The 21,906-nt window shown below is 40.9% G+C and overlaps 2 protein-coding genes across 2 annotated transcripts in view; one reads left to right on the forward strand and one right to left on the reverse strand.

The window, feature by feature from the left end:
- The window catches only part of CPAP (centrosome assembly and centriole elongation protein), a 95,106-nt gene that overhangs the window by 67,765 nt on the left and 5,435 nt on the right, over nucleotides 1-21,906 (reverse strand). The gene's annotated exons all lie outside the window — the stretch shown is intronic.
- PARP4 (poly(ADP-ribose) polymerase family member 4) overlaps nucleotides 1-21,906 on the forward strand; it is a 63,078-nt gene that overhangs the window by 38,136 nt on the left and 3,036 nt on the right. The window contains exons 22-36 of the mRNA XM_081326686.1: nucleotides 999-1,194; nucleotides 2,414-2,484; nucleotides 2,663-2,850; nucleotides 7,344-7,443; nucleotides 9,047-9,217; nucleotides 9,317-9,397; nucleotides 11,765-11,845; nucleotides 13,979-14,074; nucleotides 15,898-16,020; nucleotides 16,411-16,647; nucleotides 18,322-18,444; nucleotides 18,844-18,921; nucleotides 19,023-19,280; nucleotides 20,623-20,697; nucleotides 21,264-21,366. Coding sequence (XP_081182812.1) covers nucleotides 999-1,194; nucleotides 2,414-2,484; nucleotides 2,663-2,850; nucleotides 7,344-7,443; nucleotides 9,047-9,217; nucleotides 9,317-9,397; nucleotides 11,765-11,845; nucleotides 13,979-14,074; nucleotides 15,898-16,020; nucleotides 16,411-16,647; nucleotides 18,322-18,444; nucleotides 18,844-18,921; nucleotides 19,023-19,280; nucleotides 20,623-20,697; nucleotides 21,264-21,366 — 1,981 coding nt within the window. The remainder of the gene's footprint in view (nucleotides 1-998; nucleotides 1,195-2,413; nucleotides 2,485-2,662; nucleotides 2,851-7,343; nucleotides 7,444-9,046; nucleotides 9,218-9,316; nucleotides 9,398-11,764; nucleotides 11,846-13,978; nucleotides 14,075-15,897; nucleotides 16,021-16,410; nucleotides 16,648-18,321; nucleotides 18,445-18,843; nucleotides 18,922-19,022; nucleotides 19,281-20,622; nucleotides 20,698-21,263; nucleotides 21,367-21,906) is intronic.

Consider the following 21,906-nt stretch of genomic DNA (forward strand, 5'->3'; position numbering starts at 1 on the left):
AAGCAAAGTCCGTTGGGAAGTCAGATTCACTTAACAACAGTGTCATTAATTTAATGACTACAGTGATTCACTTAACAAATGTGGCAAGAAAAGTTGTAAAATGGGACAAAACTCTCTTAAAAATTTCTCACTTAGCAACATAAATTCGGGACTCAATCATGGTCATAAGTTAAGGAACACCTGCATTGGGATACAATTGCTTTTTACTGATTAGAAAAAAAAACTGTAAGTCCAGCTTGGATATTGTGCCATCTGCAAAAAGCTCTAGGGTCTTGCGAGAATTCCTAGGCAACTGGTTCACAACAATAAGTGGGATAACATTAGTTAGTAGCATTAAGCCACTAGTCCTCCATGTACTCCCTATTTCAATTGCCTACAAGTAGTCCTTGATTTATAACTGTTCATTAAGTGGCCATTTGGACTTAGCTTTAAAAAGGCTCTTTATGGCTTGTAAAGCATTTCCAGCTATCATAAAATGAGTTCATGTGAGTGCATTACGGGTGCTTGGCAACCAGCTCACATTAACAACCAGTTGCAGCAAACCATGGTTAAATAATTGTGATTTGTAATTCCTTTTCCTGATTTTCAGCATTTTTTGCTGATTTCTGGCAAAACAACAACAGACATTTGGGAGAGGGGATTCAGATTTACAACCCATGATTCACTTAACAACCATGGTAAAAGCAGTCAAAAACTCAAGTTCAGTCATCTGGTGCCTCAATTTACAACCACTATGACTTACAACTGAAATTCCAGTCCAAATTGTGGTTGTAAGTTGAGGACTTCCTGAATTCAGACAGATTTTTCAGGATGCTGAATTTGTGACACTCCAGGTGAAAGTTCTGATAAATCACTTGTCTATGTCTGAACCACTGCAAATGCCAGATTTTGTGACCTGTGATGAGTCTTCTGCCTTAGCTGGCATCTGCCTGTCATTTCAGATGGATGCTTTTGGTTAATTTCTCTTCCTCCCCCCCCCCCCATTTCCTTCCTTTTAGGCCTGTATGCTTGTATTTCAACCAGAGTTTGAAGTTCCATTTGATCATTTAAGCATCCATGGTGAAGCTGTTATTTGCCTAGATTGCTCCAATTCCATGGCAGGTTCAGCAATCCAGCAAGCCAAGGAGATTGCGCTACATGCTCTAAACTCATGTCATTTGACAAGAAAAATAAGTGTACTCAAATTTGGGACAAGTAAGACCCATTATGTCATCTTTTCTATTCTTCGTTTTAGTACAGGTAGTCTTCGACTTACAGCCATTCATTTAGTGACCGCTCAAAAGCTACCACAGCCCTGAGAAAAGTGACTTTTTTCATGCTTATGATCATTGCAGTATCCCCATGGTCACGTGATCAAAATTCAGACACTTGGAAACTGGCATGTATTTATGATGGTTTCAGGCCCCCAGGGTCATGTGATCCCCTTTTGCAACCTTCTGACAAGCAAAGTCAACGGGGAAGCCAGATTCACTTAACAACCGTGTGGCTAACTTAACAACTGCAGTGATTCACTTAACCACTAGGGCAAAAAGGGTCATTAAATGGGGCAAAACTCACTTAACAACTGTCTTGCTTAATTACAGAAATTTTGGGCTAAATTGTGGTCGTAAGTTGAAGACTATCCATATATTCTTTAGAATTATGTCCAGTTTCCATGCAGATTTGTTTGAATCCCCATTTGATAAACCTACAGTTAACCAGGACCAAGCTCTATGTTATCAGTGAAACTTATTTCTGAACTATATGATTATGCTCTGAATTTTGCAACTATAATTATAACTTACCATATTTTTCTGTGCATAAGACACTATTTTTTTCCTACAGACACCCTGTTCTAAAATCAGGTGCGTCTTATACAACTGCAGCTTCTTGTACTTGGAAAAATAATGGTAACATCCGCAGCCCAGGGCATGCCTGTGTGGGTTCTTTAAAGCCGCTGCCATGGCACCTGGTGCAGGTGTCAAGCCCCTGTGGGCTTGCCACTAACAGGAGGGGGGAGGGGGAAAGATCATCGGCTGACTAAACTTCTGGATTTGCCAGCGGAGCGCCAAACAGCTGATCAGTGCAGAGAAACAGCGGGGAGTTTAAAATCTGCCTTCGCTTCCCTTGTCTTGCTGTCATGCCGATGCTCACACCGCTTTGTTTACCAGGGCCGGAAGGCTGCTGCTGCGAACTGACTATGTATGCTCATTGTGCCGGATGCTGGTTAGGTGGGTGGGGCCGGCCAGGAGGCATCTATTTAAAGCGCTGGGAGGCAGTTGCTCCCAGCACTGACTTTGTTTGCTGTAAGCTTGGAACTCGCATGCCAGAGCATCTTATACAAGGGTGCGTCTTATAGATGGAAAAATACAGTACATCTAATAAAGATATATCCTTTATATATCAATATATATAACACTTTTTGCCCCTCTAGATTTTGTAGAAGTTTGTTCCAATCTTGATGATTCTCCAATGGATTTCACAGCTTTGAAAGAATTTATCACAGTAAGTGTATTATTAGAGAAGGATGCTTTGAATACCAGTTTTCTAGTATCCCTAGGCTGGGATATAGTTCCATAAAAGTACAATCCTAATGTTACAATTTTGGTGAGTTATGGGACCTGAGGTTTGACACATCTGGGAGAGAATGGTCTTAATTTAGCTTTTATTTTTTTATTTTTAGTCAGCCACAGCTACAATGGGAGAGTCAAACTTATGGAAGGTACTGCGTTATCTGGGTTTGCTTTACCCTAGTAAAAGCAAGCGCAATGTTATTCTTATATCTGATGGACATATTCAGAATGAAGGCATGACCCTGCAGGTTGTGAAGAAAAATGCACTGCACACCAGAATATTCACATGTGGAGTGGGGTAAGTGCACAATCAGTGAAAACTGACATTCAAACAGAAATACAAAGCATATTTGACTTGGCAAATTATAGGGCAGTTTTTTCTACCTAAGTAGTATTAAGGTGTGGAATTCAGCTGCCAGACAGCATCCCCTAACCCAGGGGTCGGCAACCCGAAAAAGGAAAAGAGCCACTGGGAACCGGTTCCATCACACACACAAAAAAGTGGGAGCCGCATGCGTGCGTCCATGCACGCGCATGCGCAAAAAACGTCTTGCGCATGCGCAAAATGTTTTTTTCTTGCGCATGTGCGGACGCCCGCGGTTGCCACCTTCCTGTGTGTGTGATGGAACCGGTTCCCAGTGGCAGCGGCGCCGCCGCCTTCGGCAGCCTGTAAACGTGCCGCGGCAGCTCTCCCAAAGAGAGGAGGGCGGCGGCCTGCAAACGGGCCGCGGCGGCTTTCCTCCTCTTTGGGGGAGCTGCCGCGGCACGTTTGCAGGCTGCCGAAGGCGGCAGCTCTGCAGGCGGGCCGCGGCAGCTGTTGCGGCCTATGGGCGCGACATTCGGCAGGGCCCCTCTTCGCAGCACGGCACGAGGCCCTCACCCCCCACGGACGTGCCCTCCTCGCCACAGGAGCCACCCCCACCTCGCCTTGGGGGCCTGCCCTCCGCACGCCGGCTGCATCCTCCGATCGACCGACACCGCCAGGGAGACTGCCCGGTGTCGGGCTCGACACGCCCGACACCCAGTGAGGCCACGGAGGGACTCACCGGGCCCCGTGACCAGCTGCCGGCGTCTGTATGCAGCCCCCACGTTACTGCGGCCTTCCACCGAGCCGGGGAAGAGCGCGGCCGCCGGGACGACCCAGCAGCCACCGGCGCCTCTCTCGATGCCCCAGCAGCCACCGGGGCCTTCCGGCAGGCCGGGGACCAGCCATGGAAACGCGCAGCCGGCTGACATGACCCAGCGCCGACGCAGTGGGCCGAGGAAGAGCGCAGGGGTGGGGCAGGAGCGAGCGTGCCTGTCCTGCTCCTTTTCTCTTCCAAGCGGCGCTGCTCAGCGGAGACGGCGGCGACGACATCTCGCTTTCCCCCCCCTCTTCCTCCCTCTCTCGTGCTTTACATACACACACACACACACACACACACACACACACACAAAAGCACAGAGTTCCCCTTCCCCCTTGTACAGGAGTGAAAGGCCCCCCAAAGGAAGCCTGGCCTCTTCACCGCACCGATCCGCTGAGGAGGTTCTTTCAAGCGGGAGACGGGCAGAGCAAGATAGCCAAAGAAGAGACTCTTCAGACGGCGCCGTCTTTTTCTTCCCCTCCAGCTGCTGGCTCTGGGAGACAGAAACCCAGGGCTTCAGGATTCTCTATTTTTTTCCCTACAACCATAAGGAGCATCCCTGGAGTCCCTACAGTTTGTTTCTTGACCTTGAAGGGTAGGCATCCGCCTTGACAGGCTGCACGAACACCCAAAGCCGCTTTCATCAAGTTGAAGGCAAAGGCAGAAAAGGTAGCAAGCCTCTTGTTACTTTGGGCTGCTGAAGCTAGCCAGGCAATTCCCAAAACTGGACAGTCAAACATTGTTCTTTGCTCATATATGCCGGCACCGTCTGAAGGCATTTATTCCTATGAAAGGCACCAGGGTTACCTCCCCTATCCTCCGCCCAGGATTATCCAAGTTATTCTTTGGCTTGTTTCTCCACTTTACAGCCAGGGGCGACCGTCTTAGCCTGCTCCCCGCCCCCCCCGCCCCGATCTCACCCAGCAGGGAGGATCCAAACGGACCTTGTTTCTGTCCCATCTTCGCTTCCATAGCGCGCTCGAGGCCGCCAACGTGCCCGGCGCGCCTCCCTCCCTCCGCCTGCTCCCCCCCGAGAACGGCAACCCTGCCAGGCGGGCTGGGCGGAGGGAGGGCCGGCCCGAAGACCCCCAGCCGCCTCCCTTCACCCCCTCCCAGAGGCCCCGCCGCCCGGGCGCTTCACTTCTCGGCCAGGCCCTTCCCGCAAGCCCGCCGCCGCCTCCGGCAAATGTCCCGCGGACGCCCCTGGGACTGGCGAGGCTCCAGGCGCCCCCCCCGCCGCCGCTCACAGGGGCACGGCTGGTCCCGGCACGCCGGCTCCCAGTGCCGGACATAGGCGGCGGCTCTTTCCCCGTCCTCCTCTTCTTCTTCCCCGAGCGGGAGCCGCTGCATGATCCCGCCAAGGAAGGCAGCGGCGAGCGGCAGCGGGGCGGCTCTCGAGGGTTCCTCTGGCGGAGAGGGCAGCGGCGGCAGGTTTGGGGAGGTGCGCGCGCACCTCTCGGAATGGGTAGCGGCCCCGCTTGTTGCGAAAGCTGCCGTGGCCCATCTGCAAAGCTGCCGCTTTCGGCAGCTTTGCAGACGGGCCGCGGCAGCTTTCGCAACAAGCGGGCCCGCTGCCCGTTCGCGCGGAGGTACGGAGACCTGCCGACGTTTGGGGAGGTGCGCGCGCACCTCCCCAAACCTCCCCAAACGTCGGCAGGTCTCCGGACGGCGGCGGCTTGGGAGAGGTGCGCGCGCACTCTCCAAACCGCCGCCATCCCATTTGCACAGCTGCCGTTCACGGCAGGTCTCCGGACGAGATGGCGGTGGCTTGGAGAGGTGCGCGCGCACCTTCGCCCTTCGGAAAGGTGCGCGCGCACCGGGCAGCTGGGAGCTGCAGGAGACGGCTCAAAGAGCCGCATGCGGCTCCGGAGCCGCGGGTTGCCGACCCGTGCCCTAACCATTCTGAGTATTAAGGTCTACACATCTACACATCTACACAGGTGGCACACAGAGCCCTCTCTGTGGGCACACATGCCATCGCCCCAGTCCCAGGCCTTCAGCTGGGTTTTATAAAACCTTTTCGCTTTAGGTCTCCGCCACCATGTGCAAATTTCAAGTTCTCGCAAAGTTGGAATTGATTGATTGAACTTTAGTCCCACCCAGTCTGCCGTTACTACTGCAGCCACGCCCACCCAATGGGCCACGCCCACCCAAAGGGCCACGCCCACCCGGCACCTGATGATACATAAGTGGGTTTGGGGTTGCAGTTTGGGCACTCGGTCTCTGAAAGGTTCGCCATCACTGCTATAGGGCAATAGAGATCTTACTGCTAGGCAAAAACACCCTTTTACCAGAAGACAAATTGGTGAGGTTATATTAGCCCTGTCAGGTTGTCCAGACAGAAGCACAACCAGGACTACTAGCTGTATCTTTATTATAAGGTTACACTAACAATATGTTGCAAGATTGAAAGTATTTCTCTTCCCCCTCTCCTTTTACTCCCCAGAAAACTAGGCAGGGTCCCTTTTGAAATTCTTCCCACATCATCTCTCTCTGTAGGCTGAGAACTCTTTTACTTGCTAGTTGTCCAGTCTGTGGCTCTTCCTCCTGTTTTCAAAATCATTCTCACATACCATTACTCCTTGCTGTTTTTTCTAACCTTCCTATCCCCAATCCATGGATGCCCAACTTATACTAGTAAAATTTATTAGTATGTGTATTCATATTTATTAGTATTTATTTGATGTAATAATAATAATAATAGTAAGTTGGAAGGGAGCTTGGAGGTCATCTAGTCCAACCCCCTGCTAAGGCAGGAAACCCTATACCATTTCAGACAAATGGCTGTCCAGTCTCTTCTTAAAAACTTCTGGAGGCAGGTTGTTCCACTGGTTAGTTGTTCTAACTGTCAGGAAGTTTCTCCTTAGTTCTAGGTTGCTTCTCTCCTTGACTAGTTTCCATCCGTTGCTTCTTGTCCTGCTTTCAGGTGCTTTGGAGAATAGCTTGGCTCCCTCTTCTTTGTGGCAGCCCCTGAGATATTGGAACACTGCTATCATTTCACCCCTCACCGTTCTCTTCATTAAACTACACTTACCCAATTCCAGCAACCGTTCCCTATATTTTAGCTTCCAGTCTAAATGGACTAATGTAATAATAATAATAATAATAATAATAATAATAATAATAATAATAATAATAATAATAATAATAATAATAATAATAATAATAAGTTGGAAGGGACCTTGGAGGTCATCTAGTCCAACCCCCTGCTAAGGCAGGAAACCCTATACCATTTCAGACAAATGGCTGGCCAGTCTCTTCTTAAAAACTTCCAATGTAACTATAAAGGAGTCCCTGTGGATTTTACTCCGCTAGTCATGACCAACTTTAGGGAGTGGTGTTCCTCTTCATTACAAAGCCATTGAGCTAGTAGCTGTCTAAAGGCATTTCCACAATCATTTGGCCAGTATGACATCATGCTGCAGGGCATGATGTTCTCAATCTGTGGTCCATGGACTCCTGGAGGGCTGCAATGTCACAGGCAGTTTGTGAAGGCTTGAAGAAATGTTATGATTTAAATCTTAAGTCTTGGTAGTCTGCGGCCACAAAAGGTATTTCAAGGGGGTCCCTGGTGTGAAGGTTGAGAACCACTGGCATATAACATTCATGTTTTCCTGCTCAGATTGATTCTCTGTTCCAGATTTTTATATATTGTAAATCATCTTAGTCCTACAGCAAATTGTCACATGCTGAGATCTTTATCCCACTATGGAGCTGGAGCTTTTGAATATTTCGATGGGAAGTCAAAATATAACTGGGAGAGAAAGGCAAGTATATTTTAGTATTTTTATAAGCACAGCAATCAGCTGGGGAACGGGTTTCATTATTTAATATACATTAGTTATTTTTCAGGATACTTCCATACTACAACATTCCCCTTCCCTAGCCCCCCAGACCAATTTGAAGGCAGTTTACTATCATTTTTTGAGGGCAAACTGCTATCCTTTTAATGTCAGTCCTTGAAAGTCAGAGAACAGGCGGGAACATCATAAGCCAAATCTTGCTGTTCTTCCAGCCAATCAGCTGGAATAGTCCCATCTAGAATAGCACAACTCTGGAATGCAACAATATAAAAAAATGAAATAAATTGCAAGCCTAATTTTATATTTCTACATTGTTAAGTATATTTGCATGGTTGTTTGAAAATAGTATTGGCATTTCTTATTCAAAAAAATAATTGCAAAGCACCAAGGCATTATTACTCTATTGTAGTTCAGCCCAGCCTCTGTCACACAGTTGTTTGTGGGTATAAGATGACAGGAGAACCCCATATGTACTATCTGAAGCTACCACAAAAAAGGGTACAAACGAATAAACATCTCTTGATGGGGAAACAGCGGCATTCTGACGTTTTTTGCTAGCAGGGTTTTTCCCAATATAGGTAGTTCTTCCTTAACGATCACCACTGGGATGGGCAAATTGTTCACTAAGCAACAAGGTCATTAAGTGAGACATGAGTGACCATGACTTGTGATTTTACTGATATTTCCATGGAGTCTGTTTGTCAGAAGCCAATTGTGAAATGTACAAATGGCAAACACCAGCTAGCAGACAGAAGACATGATGAAAACTCCTTAATTTCACAACACATAGACAGACTTAACTGTAGTTTCAGCTGGGAAACTGAGAGATGAAGCTAAATCCAAAAATACTACAGAATTTCCTGGAAGTTTGGCAAATCAGCCATCAACAGTCCCAAAGGTGTTTTTTCAGGAGGCAACTAGATTTTCTTGTTTTTCTTGACCTGGATGACTGAGAATATCCATAGACATTCATCCATCAACAGGTAGATAGAGATAAACAACACTTACACAACATTCAAAAGAGACAATAAAAAAAACCTTAACAGGAAAAAAAATCAGAGCTCCTCACCATCAATACTCAGATAACTAGAGGTTTCACCAGACCATCAAACAGAAAACAATAATTGAGGAACTACCAAGGAGACAATCAAGCAGACAAATATTGCCCCAATTAAGGAACTATCAAGAGGAAAACCACATTCCCATTAACACTGAGTGGGCAAGCTATTCTTATAATAACAAGAAGCAATCTCCACTCCCTTCTAGCGCTGAAATGTTATCTAGTCAGTAACAAAATATCTGCAACCGACCAAACTAAAAGAGCATCAAAGAGCTCTCTGGAAAAAAATAATTTTAGCCTTTGCATTTTTTGCAATTCATTTTCTCATGTACAAGACTTTAGACTAATTATTTTTTTAAAAATGGATGTGATTAAATCACTTGATAAAATGCCCTGTAAGACAGCATTTCTTCATATTTGTACGATTGTGCTGTGTTTTTACTGCTCTGTGTAACATGATTTAACCAAAGCAAGAGATACTAATTTTCTATTTCCATCTCTGTGCAGGTAAAAAGCCAGACAACTAGAATGTTTTCTCCACAGTGCAGTTCTATTCTGATTGAATGGCAGACTTATGATACAGAAAATCCTAAACTTAGTTGTACCCCTGCTCAGATACAGGCTCTGTTTAACCACGAGCGTCTTCTAGTCTATGGATTTATCCTCAATTGTACACAGGTAAAAAGCTGTTCAAAGAAACATGCTATTACATGTTGTGTATGCCATCATTCTTAAAATTTAAAATTAAGACAAATATTCTGTTTTTTCCCCTTTCAGGCCATTTTAAAGGCACAAGTAGATAATCAAAAATTGTATACACTGGTGTCTACAACTGAACTGCAGAAGACCACAGGGACTGTGAGTTAGGCATTGATTGCTCAAACCATAAACTTGCCTCAAGCTCTTGATTTAATATTTAAAATAGAATACTTGGATCCCTAGCGTCTGTTGATGAATATTTTTTTCTAGTTACAGTGCAGTCATAAAAGACATTTAAAAGAGTAAGCCCCACTGGACATAGGCAATGGACATAAGAATAACACAGTAACAGAGTTAGAAGGGACCTTGAAGGTCTTTTAGTCCAGCCCCCTGCTCATGCAGGAAACCCTATACCATTTCAGACAAATGGTTGTCCAGTCTCGTCTTAAAAACTTCCAGTGTTGGAGCATTCGCAACTTCTGGAGGCAGGTTGTTCCACTGGTTATTTTTTCTAACTGTCAGGAAATTTCTCCTTAGTTTTAGGTTGCTACTCTCTTTGGTTAGTTTCCATATGCTGCTTCTTGTCCTGCCTTCAGGTGGTTTGGAGAATAGCTTGACCCCCTTTTTTTGTGGCAGCTCCTTAGATATTGGAACACTGCTATCATTTCACCCCTAGTCCCTTTTTTTCATTAAACTAGACATACCCAACTCCAGCAGCCATAAGTTATTTTATGTATCGGATGTGTGAACACTAGCTCACTGTCAGTGCTGCTCTACCTGTTGAAGAATTCTCTATGCCCTGTCTTACATCACAAATAGGAAAAAGCAGATAGGAATGAACCTAGAGCAGAAGACCATAGTAACAGGTTGGGTTAAGAGGAATCAGTCAATTGAAGCTTTCTGTTATACACAGATTTGGTCATCTAGAAATATAAATATAAGTTTTCTGAGATCAGATATGGTTCCAGCACTGGGCTGTTCTTACTTGTAATGTTTTTGCTCCAACAGCTAGATTATTTGCATCCAGCAGAATTACTTGGATGTGGGACTTTTTCCTCAGTAATCCTTTTATTCTTAAAGAAACCGTAAATCAAATCAAATCTGTATTATCTTAATAGACTGGCCTAGCAAAGGGGAAATATAAACAGTTAAGAATTTTAAAAGCTAAAAATATGTAAAATAGACAAAATGAAAAAAACCACCAACATTAGGAAAACTATATAAAGAGATTAAAATATTAAGTAAGTATGTAAAAAACTATAAGAGTTTACATAAGTATTGAGCCTAACTGCTATTTATTTTATTTATTTATTTATTTAGATTTATATACCGCCCTTTCCCGAAGGACTCAGGGCGGTTTACAGGATATTTAAAAGAAAATCAATACAAAAGTTAAAAACAAATTTAAAAAGATTAAATGAAACCCTGAGAAAAATAAAAACCCAGTTAAAATTAAAAATTAATTGTTTTTGACCTCAGGTGCTTTACAGGAGCCTTATGTTGAAAGGGCGAGTCTACATTCTAATACTGCCAGCCCACCAAAGAGCTTTTCAGCAGACCTGGAAAGTTTGGAGAATAAGAAAGAATATCTTGATGGAGATATGCTGGAACTGTTACCTAAGCAACAGCATCAGCATATTTGCATCAAGATCATTTTCCTCACTCTCTACAGAAAGGAAGGTACACCAAATCTGTGATCCTTTGAGAGTGCATGGGTCCTTCAGCCAAGGACAATTTAGCCCAGGGATTGAGGATGAAATGAAGACAATGCTGTTGAGATGTGACATTTACCATGTTTAGATGCAATTGGACAGTTACATGGGATCTATCAACACCATGATGTCTATTTTTCTCCTGCTGCAGTCTTTGACTCTGAACTGGGCGTAGGAGCTTTGAAAGCTTTACATGGCCAAGACATGAGAAAAGCAGTGACAGATCCAATTGCAACAGTGATGTTGCCAGTCCAGAGGCAGATGATGCTTTGATACAGAGGCAAAAAGATGCTTTAAAACATTTGTCAGCACAAATGCAGCCTCATTCTGCACTTCCTTAAAGTAGCCTCATCTTTGGCAGTGGAATCATGTTTATTTAAGGAGGTGTAAACAGATGTCACTTATGTGTGTCTGAGTATTCTGAAGTGCTTATTGTCTTAGAATCCAAAGCCCTAACTAGTTGTTGGAAACTAGCCTAGCATTGCAAAGCCCTTCCAATTTTCACCACAACTTGTTAAAATGTTGATTGGTTTGTAGTTATATAATAAAATATTTCTTCCTGAAATAGGAAGGCTATTAAGCTAACCCATATATAATGTGAAAAGATAGGATTTTAATATTAGGAATAGATATGCCCACTTATGATTAGCTGAGGTGAATTAATTGTTTTCTCTGATGATGTAGACATAATAATTACTTTCCAATACACTATTTACATTTGGAGGCAAACTGCTCAATATACATTTAACAAGGGCAAACTATTATAATTGCTTTAATATAACGATTGCAATGTCTTCTTTTGTACTTTGTACAGTTACTCCACAAACTTGCAGCAAGAGCCTTTATTAGAGAGTATGAACGAGGAATGCTCGATGAGAATGAAACAGAACATGAGGTGCGCACTCAAGAAAATAAAAACTGTGTAACACTATATTTATTAACCATTTTTATTATGATCGCCACCTATAAAATTGCATGATACAGATTGCATCCTGCTTTTGTTTCTGTAACCTTCTCAAGAGACATTAGGTTGCTCATTTAAGAAAACAGGATGCTGGACTAGACTTTGGGCTTTTTATGTATTCTTAGTTTCGGATTAAATTACTCATTTAGGACTATGATTCTCTTACAGAATTAAATTAAGTGTTCTCCTGTAAGCCTGGGGTTTTTCATGTTTTTATTTTTATTTATGTTGAGTGTTTCTTGCATTGTCACATACTTTTCATTGTCGTTATGTTTGTAAGCCATCCAGAGGTTGTTTTGTTTGATGGATGACTATCTAGATTTGCTAAATAAATAAATAGAATAAGTTTGGAACAAGATTCATAGTGCTGAGGCTCCTTCCCCTCACAATGGCTGTGATGATCTGAGATTGGCTCTGTATTGCTATGTCCCTAAGATGCTATGAGATTTATGGATGTATTTGCTAGTTAAGCTGACTAATGTCTGGTTGAGAAAATACTGGGAAGACATTTACAGAGTTTTCTCTAGGATTGTACAGAGGGATAGTTGGCAGGAATTCCTACCTCATTCCATCTTCAGAGGACCTCCTCTTCCTATCTGCAGAGGGGTGCTGTTGTGCCTTGCCAACCTCTCTCGTCCTTCCCAGTCAGTCTGAAGGGCAGATCTTTTATATGGTGGCCAATTTCTTTGCTTTGGAAACATGTATGGCAAGAGGAAAAGAGGGATGCAGTTTGCTGATTGCATCTCTACTTTTCGTACTCAAGGAGTTTATTCAACAGCAAGTTAAGGACACTCATATGATGACAGAAGAGTGATTGTGTGGGTTGGGGGGAAAGTGCCCTTGATAAATTCCCTTTCTGTCACCATAAAACATTGCTGATAGGGTGGCTAGCTGCTCCAAGAATTGCAAAGATACAATAAAGTGAGTGTCAAGTCTTATTTATTTGATTTACATCCTGCACTTTGTAGAGGAACTCAAGGTAGTGTACATAGTTCTTCCTTCTCGTATTTTTATCAGCAGCAACTTGTGAGATACGTAGAGCTGAGAGAAATTCATAGTCCAAGGCCACCCAAGAGTTTCTATAACTGAGAGTGGATTAGGATAGGACCTAATATCTTACCACTCCTATGCCACACTTTAACCACTACACCATACTGGTTCTCAGTTTACGCTATAATCTGAATTAACACATGAACTAACAGCTTTGTGCATTTAATAATAGCTTTTAATTGTGGAAGGATTCACACACTGTGCTAAACAAAAACCTTATCAAACACTTGGCTGGCATTGATGTAATAATCTATTCATAACTTATGTTTCCACTTCCTTCTTAATGTTATAACTGATAATGATAGTTTTCTTTTTGTGGATTCTCACATTTTAAGAGCACACAAAGAATGAAATTCTATGTTTTATTTTATTTTGTTTTGTTTTATAGTATTGTGCTTTAATGAACAAAATATATTTGACTATAAAATAGTAATGGCAATATGATTTAACACATGCTTGAAAATATATATTAAAAACTATAAATGAACTATTGAAGATCTGCCACTTCAGGAACTAAACCAACTTGTATAGAAGTTACTACCATGGCAAAAAACTGGATGAAATACTCCACTAGCCTGGCTCCCTGCTGGAGGTACCAGGTTGAAAGGATTAGCCAGTGACATCACTTTTGCCCAGGTGATGCCTGTGAGGGCTCCTTTCACCTTCCCATTAAGGAGCTGGAGCGAATGACAGGAGCTCACCCTGCCATGAAGCAGCACTTGGGTCTTGAACACAGCTTGCTAACCTCCAACTCAGCATCATAACAATGTGAGCCACTGCACACCTGCAAGCCCAGCTGTATATCACTGATAAAGATTATAAGCAAAGCAGGAAGCAACAGGATGTCCTTTAGATATTTTGGAGAATAATTCCTGAAGTCCTATCAATGTTGCCCACTTGCTATGGTGGCTGGAGCTTACAAGATTTGTAATCCAAAACATCTGGTAGATATCAGGTTGCTTGTCCCTGCAGACAACTAGACTCTTTAACATTTGCCTGGGCCTTACTATTTAGATGAAAAGAGCACAGCTGAAGTCCGACATCATTGAGCTCAGCCTGAAGAACTCCATTGTGACCCAGTTTACAAGCTTTGTGGCAATTGAAAAAAGGGTATGTATGTTTATCTTCAAACAGTTCTTCCCTATTTTTCCCAAAGTAGTGCTGAATTATGAAATCTGAAAGACATCAGAACAGGTAGTCTAAATTATCTTAATTTCAATGAAAATTAGTCAGTGAAGATTGACTGTGCACTAGAATATTAATGAGTAGATTCGTTAAAGTGATAAGTGATTAATCCTTGCTTTGTTGCACTTGATGTTTCATCAAGAATCAGTAAAACTCTAGAATAGTGGTGGAATGGATGGCAGCCATGTTAACTAGTACTGCCAGAAGACAAAGCATTGAAGAAGTGGCAAGAAGTGCCACCTATCAGAGACACATATTGAAGAAAATGATACCTCAGATTATGAATGGGGGAGTAATGCAAATTAAAAAGAGTAAAGGATGATAGAGAATAGTATGTGTCCATGATGAATGTTAAGAAGAAAAGTAAGTATTCTTCTTTTGTGGGCTTGGAAATATACAATCCAGAGAAAAATGTAATACATTGAAATATAAAATAACAATAACACAACATCAACAATAATAATAATAATTTATAAATTATAAACCCTGAGTTTAGTGGTGATGAATAAAATTCCAGTAGGCCAAAGTCAATGCTAGGACATACTCGGCTCTGAACAACTACGATGATAAATTCGTTCTGAGCAATCTGATCAACAAATGAGAAATTGTATTCTGCTTTTTTAAACAGGAAAGCATTTTTCTGTTGAACTTGAGGAATATGTTTTGTTCCTAACTATTCATTTTCAAAGTAATAAAGTAAGCCATGTTTCTGAACAGGCTGCAGATTAGTTGCACTAGAGAGAGAATTATTTCAGAAATCATTATTTTATTTCAGGTTAGTTGTATACTGCATCACTTTTTCATTCAAAGAAGAAACCTATAACAGTTATTGTTTACTACTCTTTAGTAAACAAAGTATATGAACAATTAGCTGAGCAAAGTAAGCCCTTTATATCCAATAGTTAATGAAAGAATAATTCAGTTAATAAGCAGTCTAAAATAGTCTAACACAGTATAAAACTTGTAATTTCTATAAATAGTTGAGGAATAATTAAATATTATTTTCATTTACATCTTGTACAATTATATAGAGGTAGTTCTCGACTTACAACAGTTCATTTATGACTTTTCAAAGTTACCACTGCACTGAACAAAAGTGACTCATGACCATTTTTCATACTTATGACCATTGCAGCATCCCAATGGTCATGTGATCAAATTTCATACACTTGGCAATTGATTTATATCTATGACGGTTGTAATGCCCTGGGGTTATGTGTTCACCTTTTGCGACCTTCTAACAAACAAAGTCAATGGGGAAGCCAGATTTACTTAATCGTGTTACTAAGTTAAAAACTGCAATGATTTACTTAACAACTGTGGGAAGAAAGGTCATAAAAATTGACTTAACAAATGTCAGCAACAAAACTGTTGGGCTCAATTGTGGTTGTTAAGTCGAGAACTACCTGTACGGGTAGTTCTACCAATAGAACAACCTTTCAGAGTTTCTCAACCAATGAGTCACTTGAAGCCTTGAAGTACATACATGTGGATGGAGCTCAGATTAGGGAAAGGCCTATCATCTCATCTCTGGCATCCAGAGCTAGTGGGACCAGCAAAGTTAAGGAATCTGAGAGTTGTAACTTCAACAGAGCTGAGGAGTGGGATGGAGGAGCTGGTTCTAAGGGAACTATTTTTAGCTTTCAGATTAATTCCAAGGCATATTTATAATTTACTATTATTCTTGGCTTTGAATATTTAACAATATTTATTCCTTCTCCTGTATTATTTTGGTTCTTCTTGGTTAGGAGGCAGATGAAGATCAAAGTGGTGACATTTTACATCACCTGGAGCCCATAGCTAAACATGATGTCGATATTTTATCCTGCATAGAATATTCAATAGGAGAACCTCTGCACAATGACAGTATGGTATGTATATTGTCCCCCCCTTAATGTTATCTGATCAGCCCCCATCATTTTACTTCGTGTCATCCCTTTCGTGGGAAAAAAGGAACTTCGAATCTTTATGGTTATTGCCTTCTTCCTCTACAGATTTAAATGAAGACACAGGCCAGATGCCTCTTCTCTAACCTTCCCTTTTGTTCCCCCAGTTCAAAAGGTTTCCCTTGGTCTTTGAAATAACCTAAGGCAGGCTGAATCCACATGCGCTCCTCCTTCCTCGGGAGATGGCAGAATCCATGGGGGGGGGGATAATGTTTTAAACATACATTTATGAATGTGATATAAATGGATTCTGACAACCAGCTTACATTTCAGTCAAAGTGACAATCTGTTCACAAACTTGGTTTTGGTTTTCAGGAAGTCTTGTGGGCATCAGAAAGAAAAGAAATTGGTTTTGGACAAGCTCACAGACCCCCTGTTTGTAAAACTGTTTCACACACAAAAAAGAAACCTGTTTCTAAGCAACTGCTTACCTTTCAATCAGAAGGAGAAATATTAAAACCTGCAAAAATAGTGAGGAGTTCTGCTTTTTGTAAAAGAAAAAAATTAAAGGCTTATTATGCAGCTAAATCTTCAGAAGAGAATTTATGCCAGGTAAATTGTAATATAAATTTAATACGTTATTTCTAATATGGATGCTTTGTTTATATGAGGGCTGAATGAAAAGTAATGTGTCCACCTCCATAATTCAAGTTTAAATAGGGATATTTTAATAAATGAAACAGGAATTCTTGAAATGAACTGTATTGCTACTGTATTTATTTCTCCACATAATTACCACCATTTGCTGCACACATTTGTCAATGATGGACAAACCTCTTAATATCCTCATGAAAGAATCCCATTCTTTATACCCTCATCCAACTCCTGACAGTCCTTTCCACCAGTCAAACAGTTGTCCAAAGATTCCTTCAATTTTGGGGAAGGGTGTAAATCATAATGCACCAGGTTTTGGAGTGTATGATGGATGGGATAAGATAGTAAGATCCAACTTCACAATTTGCCTTTTGGATGGCTTGTGTGGTGTGAAACTTGTCACTGTTAGAATGCATCAAAATTTCCTCCTTATGCTTCCAAATTCTCCAAACAATAATTATTGTTTCAAGGATTTCAATGTGGCAGTGTAGCTCACTGAATGGATAGTGGTGCCAGATTCAAGAAACATTATGTGAGTAACAGCATCTGGGACCCCAAAACCTGCAACCATGAGTTTTCCTGCTAAGAGCCTTGGTGGAGCAGTGGGCTAATGCCTCCTTAAGTAACACCAGCTGCCTGCAATTATTGCAGGTTCGCATCCCACCAGGCTCAGGGTTGACTCAGCCTTCCATCCTTCCGAGGTAGGTAAAATGACCCAGATTGTTGGGGGCAATAAGCTGACTTTGAAATAATGCCGCTGGGGGGGGGGGGGCGAAAGCCCTAATAAGCAGGCATATACATAGAATGAAGGCTATTGCTAAGCACATTTGATTTGTGCTTAGATTGTAAGCCACCCTGAGTCTTCGGAGAAGGGCTGGATATAAATGGGATTAAAATAAATAAAATAAATAAATGAAATAAAGCCTATGCTTTCAGCACTGGGTTTTCAGGCAAAATTTTGTGATGATGTTCCATGTACTGACATTTCATTTATTGATCATAATGATACACCTATGGTGTGTTGAATGTTATTATACTGTGAAAGCTTCCATATAAAGTTTCATTTCAGAAACAAAAACAACACGGCCCGTTCTCACAACCACCTTCCACCAACTGAATTGAAAGAACAGATGCTAAAGAACATATCAGGGTTTCTAGTACATTAGTATTATCATCTGTGGGCTTATAACATTGGAGGCATTGCTTTTCACTCACCCATTCTATTTTTATTTCCCAAAGTGATTCATGCTTTTTTTCGTAGTATATAATCATTTGACAACAAAATAAATTTGTTCTTGATCAAAAGTGAACCATGAAATCCTTACTGAAAATAGCATTGATCTTATAATTATGATTGAGAAGTACTAATTTATAATGTCAGGCTAAACCTCTTAGAGAACCTATAATCTCATCTCTGGCAACCAGAGCTAGTGGGACCAGCAAAGTTAAGCAATCTGAGAGTTGTAACTTCAACAGAGCTGAGGAGTGGGATGGAGGAGCTGGTTCTAAGGGAACTATTTTTAGCTTTCAGATTAATTCCAAGGCATATGTATAATTTACTATTATTCTTGGCTTTGAATATTTACCAATATTTATTCCTTCTCCTGTATTCTTTTGGTACTTCTTGGTTAGGAGGCAGATGAAGGTCTACGTGGTGGTATTTTACATCACCTGGAGTCCGGACCTAAACATGATGTCGATATTTTACCCTGCATAGAATATTCAACAGGAGAACCTCTGGACAATGACAGTATGGTATGTATACTGTCCCCCCCTTAATGTAATCTGATTTAATGTGACTACTTTGGTAAAGATAAGACACTTTCCATGTATGCTGGGACTCAAATTCTCAACATTTTTAAAAGGACTTGTGGCACTACAATTTCAACACTTGCATATGGCAGCCTTTTAGAGAAGAAAAGCTAAGTTTCTTTCACATTTCTTTTCCTCAGAAGATACAGAGATTGCATGAAAGTTTTTAATTTATTGGAGTTGAAACCAGACCCATCCAGAATAAGAGCAGAATGGTCATGATCTGTTCCTTTGGCTGGGTGGCAGAGTAGCAGAAACAAAATTAATTTGCCTCAGCTACACATACCTTTGTAATGTATCACTGACTAATTAATTTAAATTAAAACATTTTTAACTCTATAGATATATGTCCCGTGCACCATGCCTGCCAATTACTGTTATTCTGCGGATGATACTTTAGACACTGATTTTCAAGTGCAGGTAAGTGCTGAAAAAAAATCCCCCAGTGGGCCATCAGACATAACCAGCTTACATTTCAGTCAAAGTGACAATCTGTTCACAAACTTGGTTTTGGTTTTCAGGAAGTCTTGTGCGCATCAGACAGGGAAGAAATTGCTTTTGAACAAGCTCACAGACCCCCTGTTTGTAAAACTGTTTCGCACAAAAAAAAGAAACCAGTTTCTAAGCAACTGCTTACCTTTCAATCAGAAGGAGAAATATTAAAACCTACAAGAAAAGTGAAGCGTTCTGCTTTTGGTAAAGCTCTTTATAAAGCTTCTGAAACAAAATTAAAGACGACTTATTATGCAGCTAAATCTTCAGAAGAGAATTCATGCCAGGTAAATTGTAATATACATTTAATACAGTTATTTATAATATGGATGTCCTTGTATCCTTTGTTTATATGAGGGCTGAATGAAAAGTAATGTGTCCACCTCCATAATTCAAGTTTAAATAGGGATATTTTAATAAATGAAACAGGAATTCTTGAAATGAACTGTTTTGCTACTGTATTTATTTCTCCACATAATTACCACCATTTGCTGCACACATTTGTCAATGATGGACAAACCTCTTAATATCCTCATGAAAGAATCCCATTCTTTATATCCTCATCCAACTCCTGACAGTCCTTTCCACCAGTCAAACAGTTGTCCAAAGATTCCTTCAATTTTGGGGAAGGGTGTAAATCATAATGCACCAGGTTTTGGAGTGTATGATGGATGGGATAAGATAGTAAGATCCAACTTCACAATTTGCCTTTTGGATGGCTTGTGTGGTGTGAAACTTGTCACTGTTAGAATGCATCAAAATTTCCTCCTTATGCTTCCAAATTCTTCAAACAATAATTATTGTTTCAAGGATTTCAGTGTGGCAGTGTAGCTCACTGAATGGATAGTGGTACCAGATTCAAGAAACGTTATGTAACACCATCTGGGTCCCCAAAACCTGCAACCATGAGTTTTCCTGCTAAAGCCTATGCTTTCAGCACTGGGCTTTCAGGCAAATTTTTGTGATGATGTTCCATGTACTGACATTTCATTCATTGATCATGATGATAAGCCTAGGGTGTGTTGAGTGTCGTTATACTGTGAGAGCTTCCATATAAGCTTTCATTTCAGAAACAAAAAGAACATGGCCTGTTCTCACAACCACCTTCCACCAATTGAAGTGAAAGAACAGATGCTAAAGAACATATCAGGGTTTCTAGTACATTAGTATTATCATCTGTGGGCTTATAACATTTTCACTCATCCATTCTAATTTTATTTCCCAAAGGATTCATGCTTTTTTCGTAGTATATAATCAGTTGACAACAAAATAAATTTGTTCTTGATCAAAAGTGAACCATGAAATCCTTACTGAAAATAGCATTGATCTTATAATTATGATTGAGGAGTACTAATTTATAATTTCAGGCTAAACCTCTTAGAGAGCACAGAACTATAGCTAGCAGCAATCTTTCCTCTGCCAAATCCAGCATGTTTTATTTTTGACAAGAATGCTGTGGATTGCTCCTTTGCCTCTCTTCCCACTTGGTATGAAGGACTTAGCAAATTATGCATATTCCTCTGACCTCTTGAAGATCATTTTGCAAAATTGATTATGTCAAATATTTTTAATTCTCTTCCTTCAAAATCTGTTGTTGCTTTGACTTCCTACCTTCTTATGAATTTGCAGGACAGAGCTCCCAGATCATTTAGGGTGCCCTTAAGTTCTGTTGACTGGCCTCAGCTCTTCAAGCTTCAAAATCAGGTACTACTGTCTATATTTAACGGGGGGGGGGGAATAGGGCTCAGTTTTGAATAAGCAATATATGTTTACATTTGGTTCAATTTCCAAGCGTAACCTACTTTGTCAATTTGTAATGATAAAAAAGTGGGGAGATGGGAATTTATATTTTAAATTTTTATTTGGTGGTTGTTTTTATACTTTCTCCATGTGTAAGCATGTGCATGTGAAATTCCATTTTTTTTCTCTAGGAACTTTGAATTACTGGATTATTTCCCATTTTCCTTGCCTAGTGAGAAAGGTTCTCCTGTTATCATTATTACAGATTTTAAAATTGTTTAAGTGGTATGTTATTAAAGCAGAAATCACAGAAAGGAATGAATTTGGAATGTCTCTCATATTGCCATGATTTAAATGGTGTTCAGTGGCAAAAGATGCCTTGCTTTGTAGAGCATCCACTTGAATAAAGTTTCCTTATTTAGTTGTAAGATTGTATGACAAAAATGAAAGGACAAAAATATTATTAACTTTTTTTCATAAAACATAAGCACATTTCTTTCAAATTTTGAGAATCGTATTTTATTTTATAGGATGGATTTTGGCAACTTACCTCTGAGGTTGGGATGCTTTTGGATCTTGATGTGCATCATTTAATTAATGTTTCACTTGCAAAAAATGGAATTCAGTCACTTGGTAAGGACATTTCCAATCATTTTAACCATGTACTTTCCAATATATCCAGGAAAAATAGGCTACTCAGATTCTCTGAGAAGATAGCATTGCTTGTTAAATTTGATACCAATTATTACTTTTGCCTAGTGTGAAATGTTAGCTATGGTGCACTGTTTGTAATGGACAGTTAACTTGCTCTGAATTGAAGCCATAATAATTAAAATGGAATCATTGGAAAATTCCCTGATGCTGGGAAAGATTGAAGGCAAAAGGAGAAAGGGATGGCAGAGGATGAGATGGTTAGTCAGCATCATTTGACACAATGGGCATGAGTTTGGACAGACTTCAGGAGACAGTGGAGAACAGGAGACCTGGTATGCTATGGTCTGTGGGGATTCAGACATGACTTAGAAACTGAATAACAAAAAACAATAATGCTAGGAAATGAATTTAGTTTGCTGGAAAAAAAACATATCTATTTTTATGATAAATCTTTAGGTTTGTTTTTTTTAAAAAAAAAAATCTCTATTCCAGGCCAGATTAATAATTGTCAGTATTACA

This window comes from Vipera berus, assembly GCF_964194415.1.
Source record: "Vipera berus genome assembly, chromosome: 4".
NCBI classification, from domain to species: Eukaryota; Metazoa; Chordata; class Lepidosauria; order Squamata; family Viperidae; genus Vipera; species Vipera berus.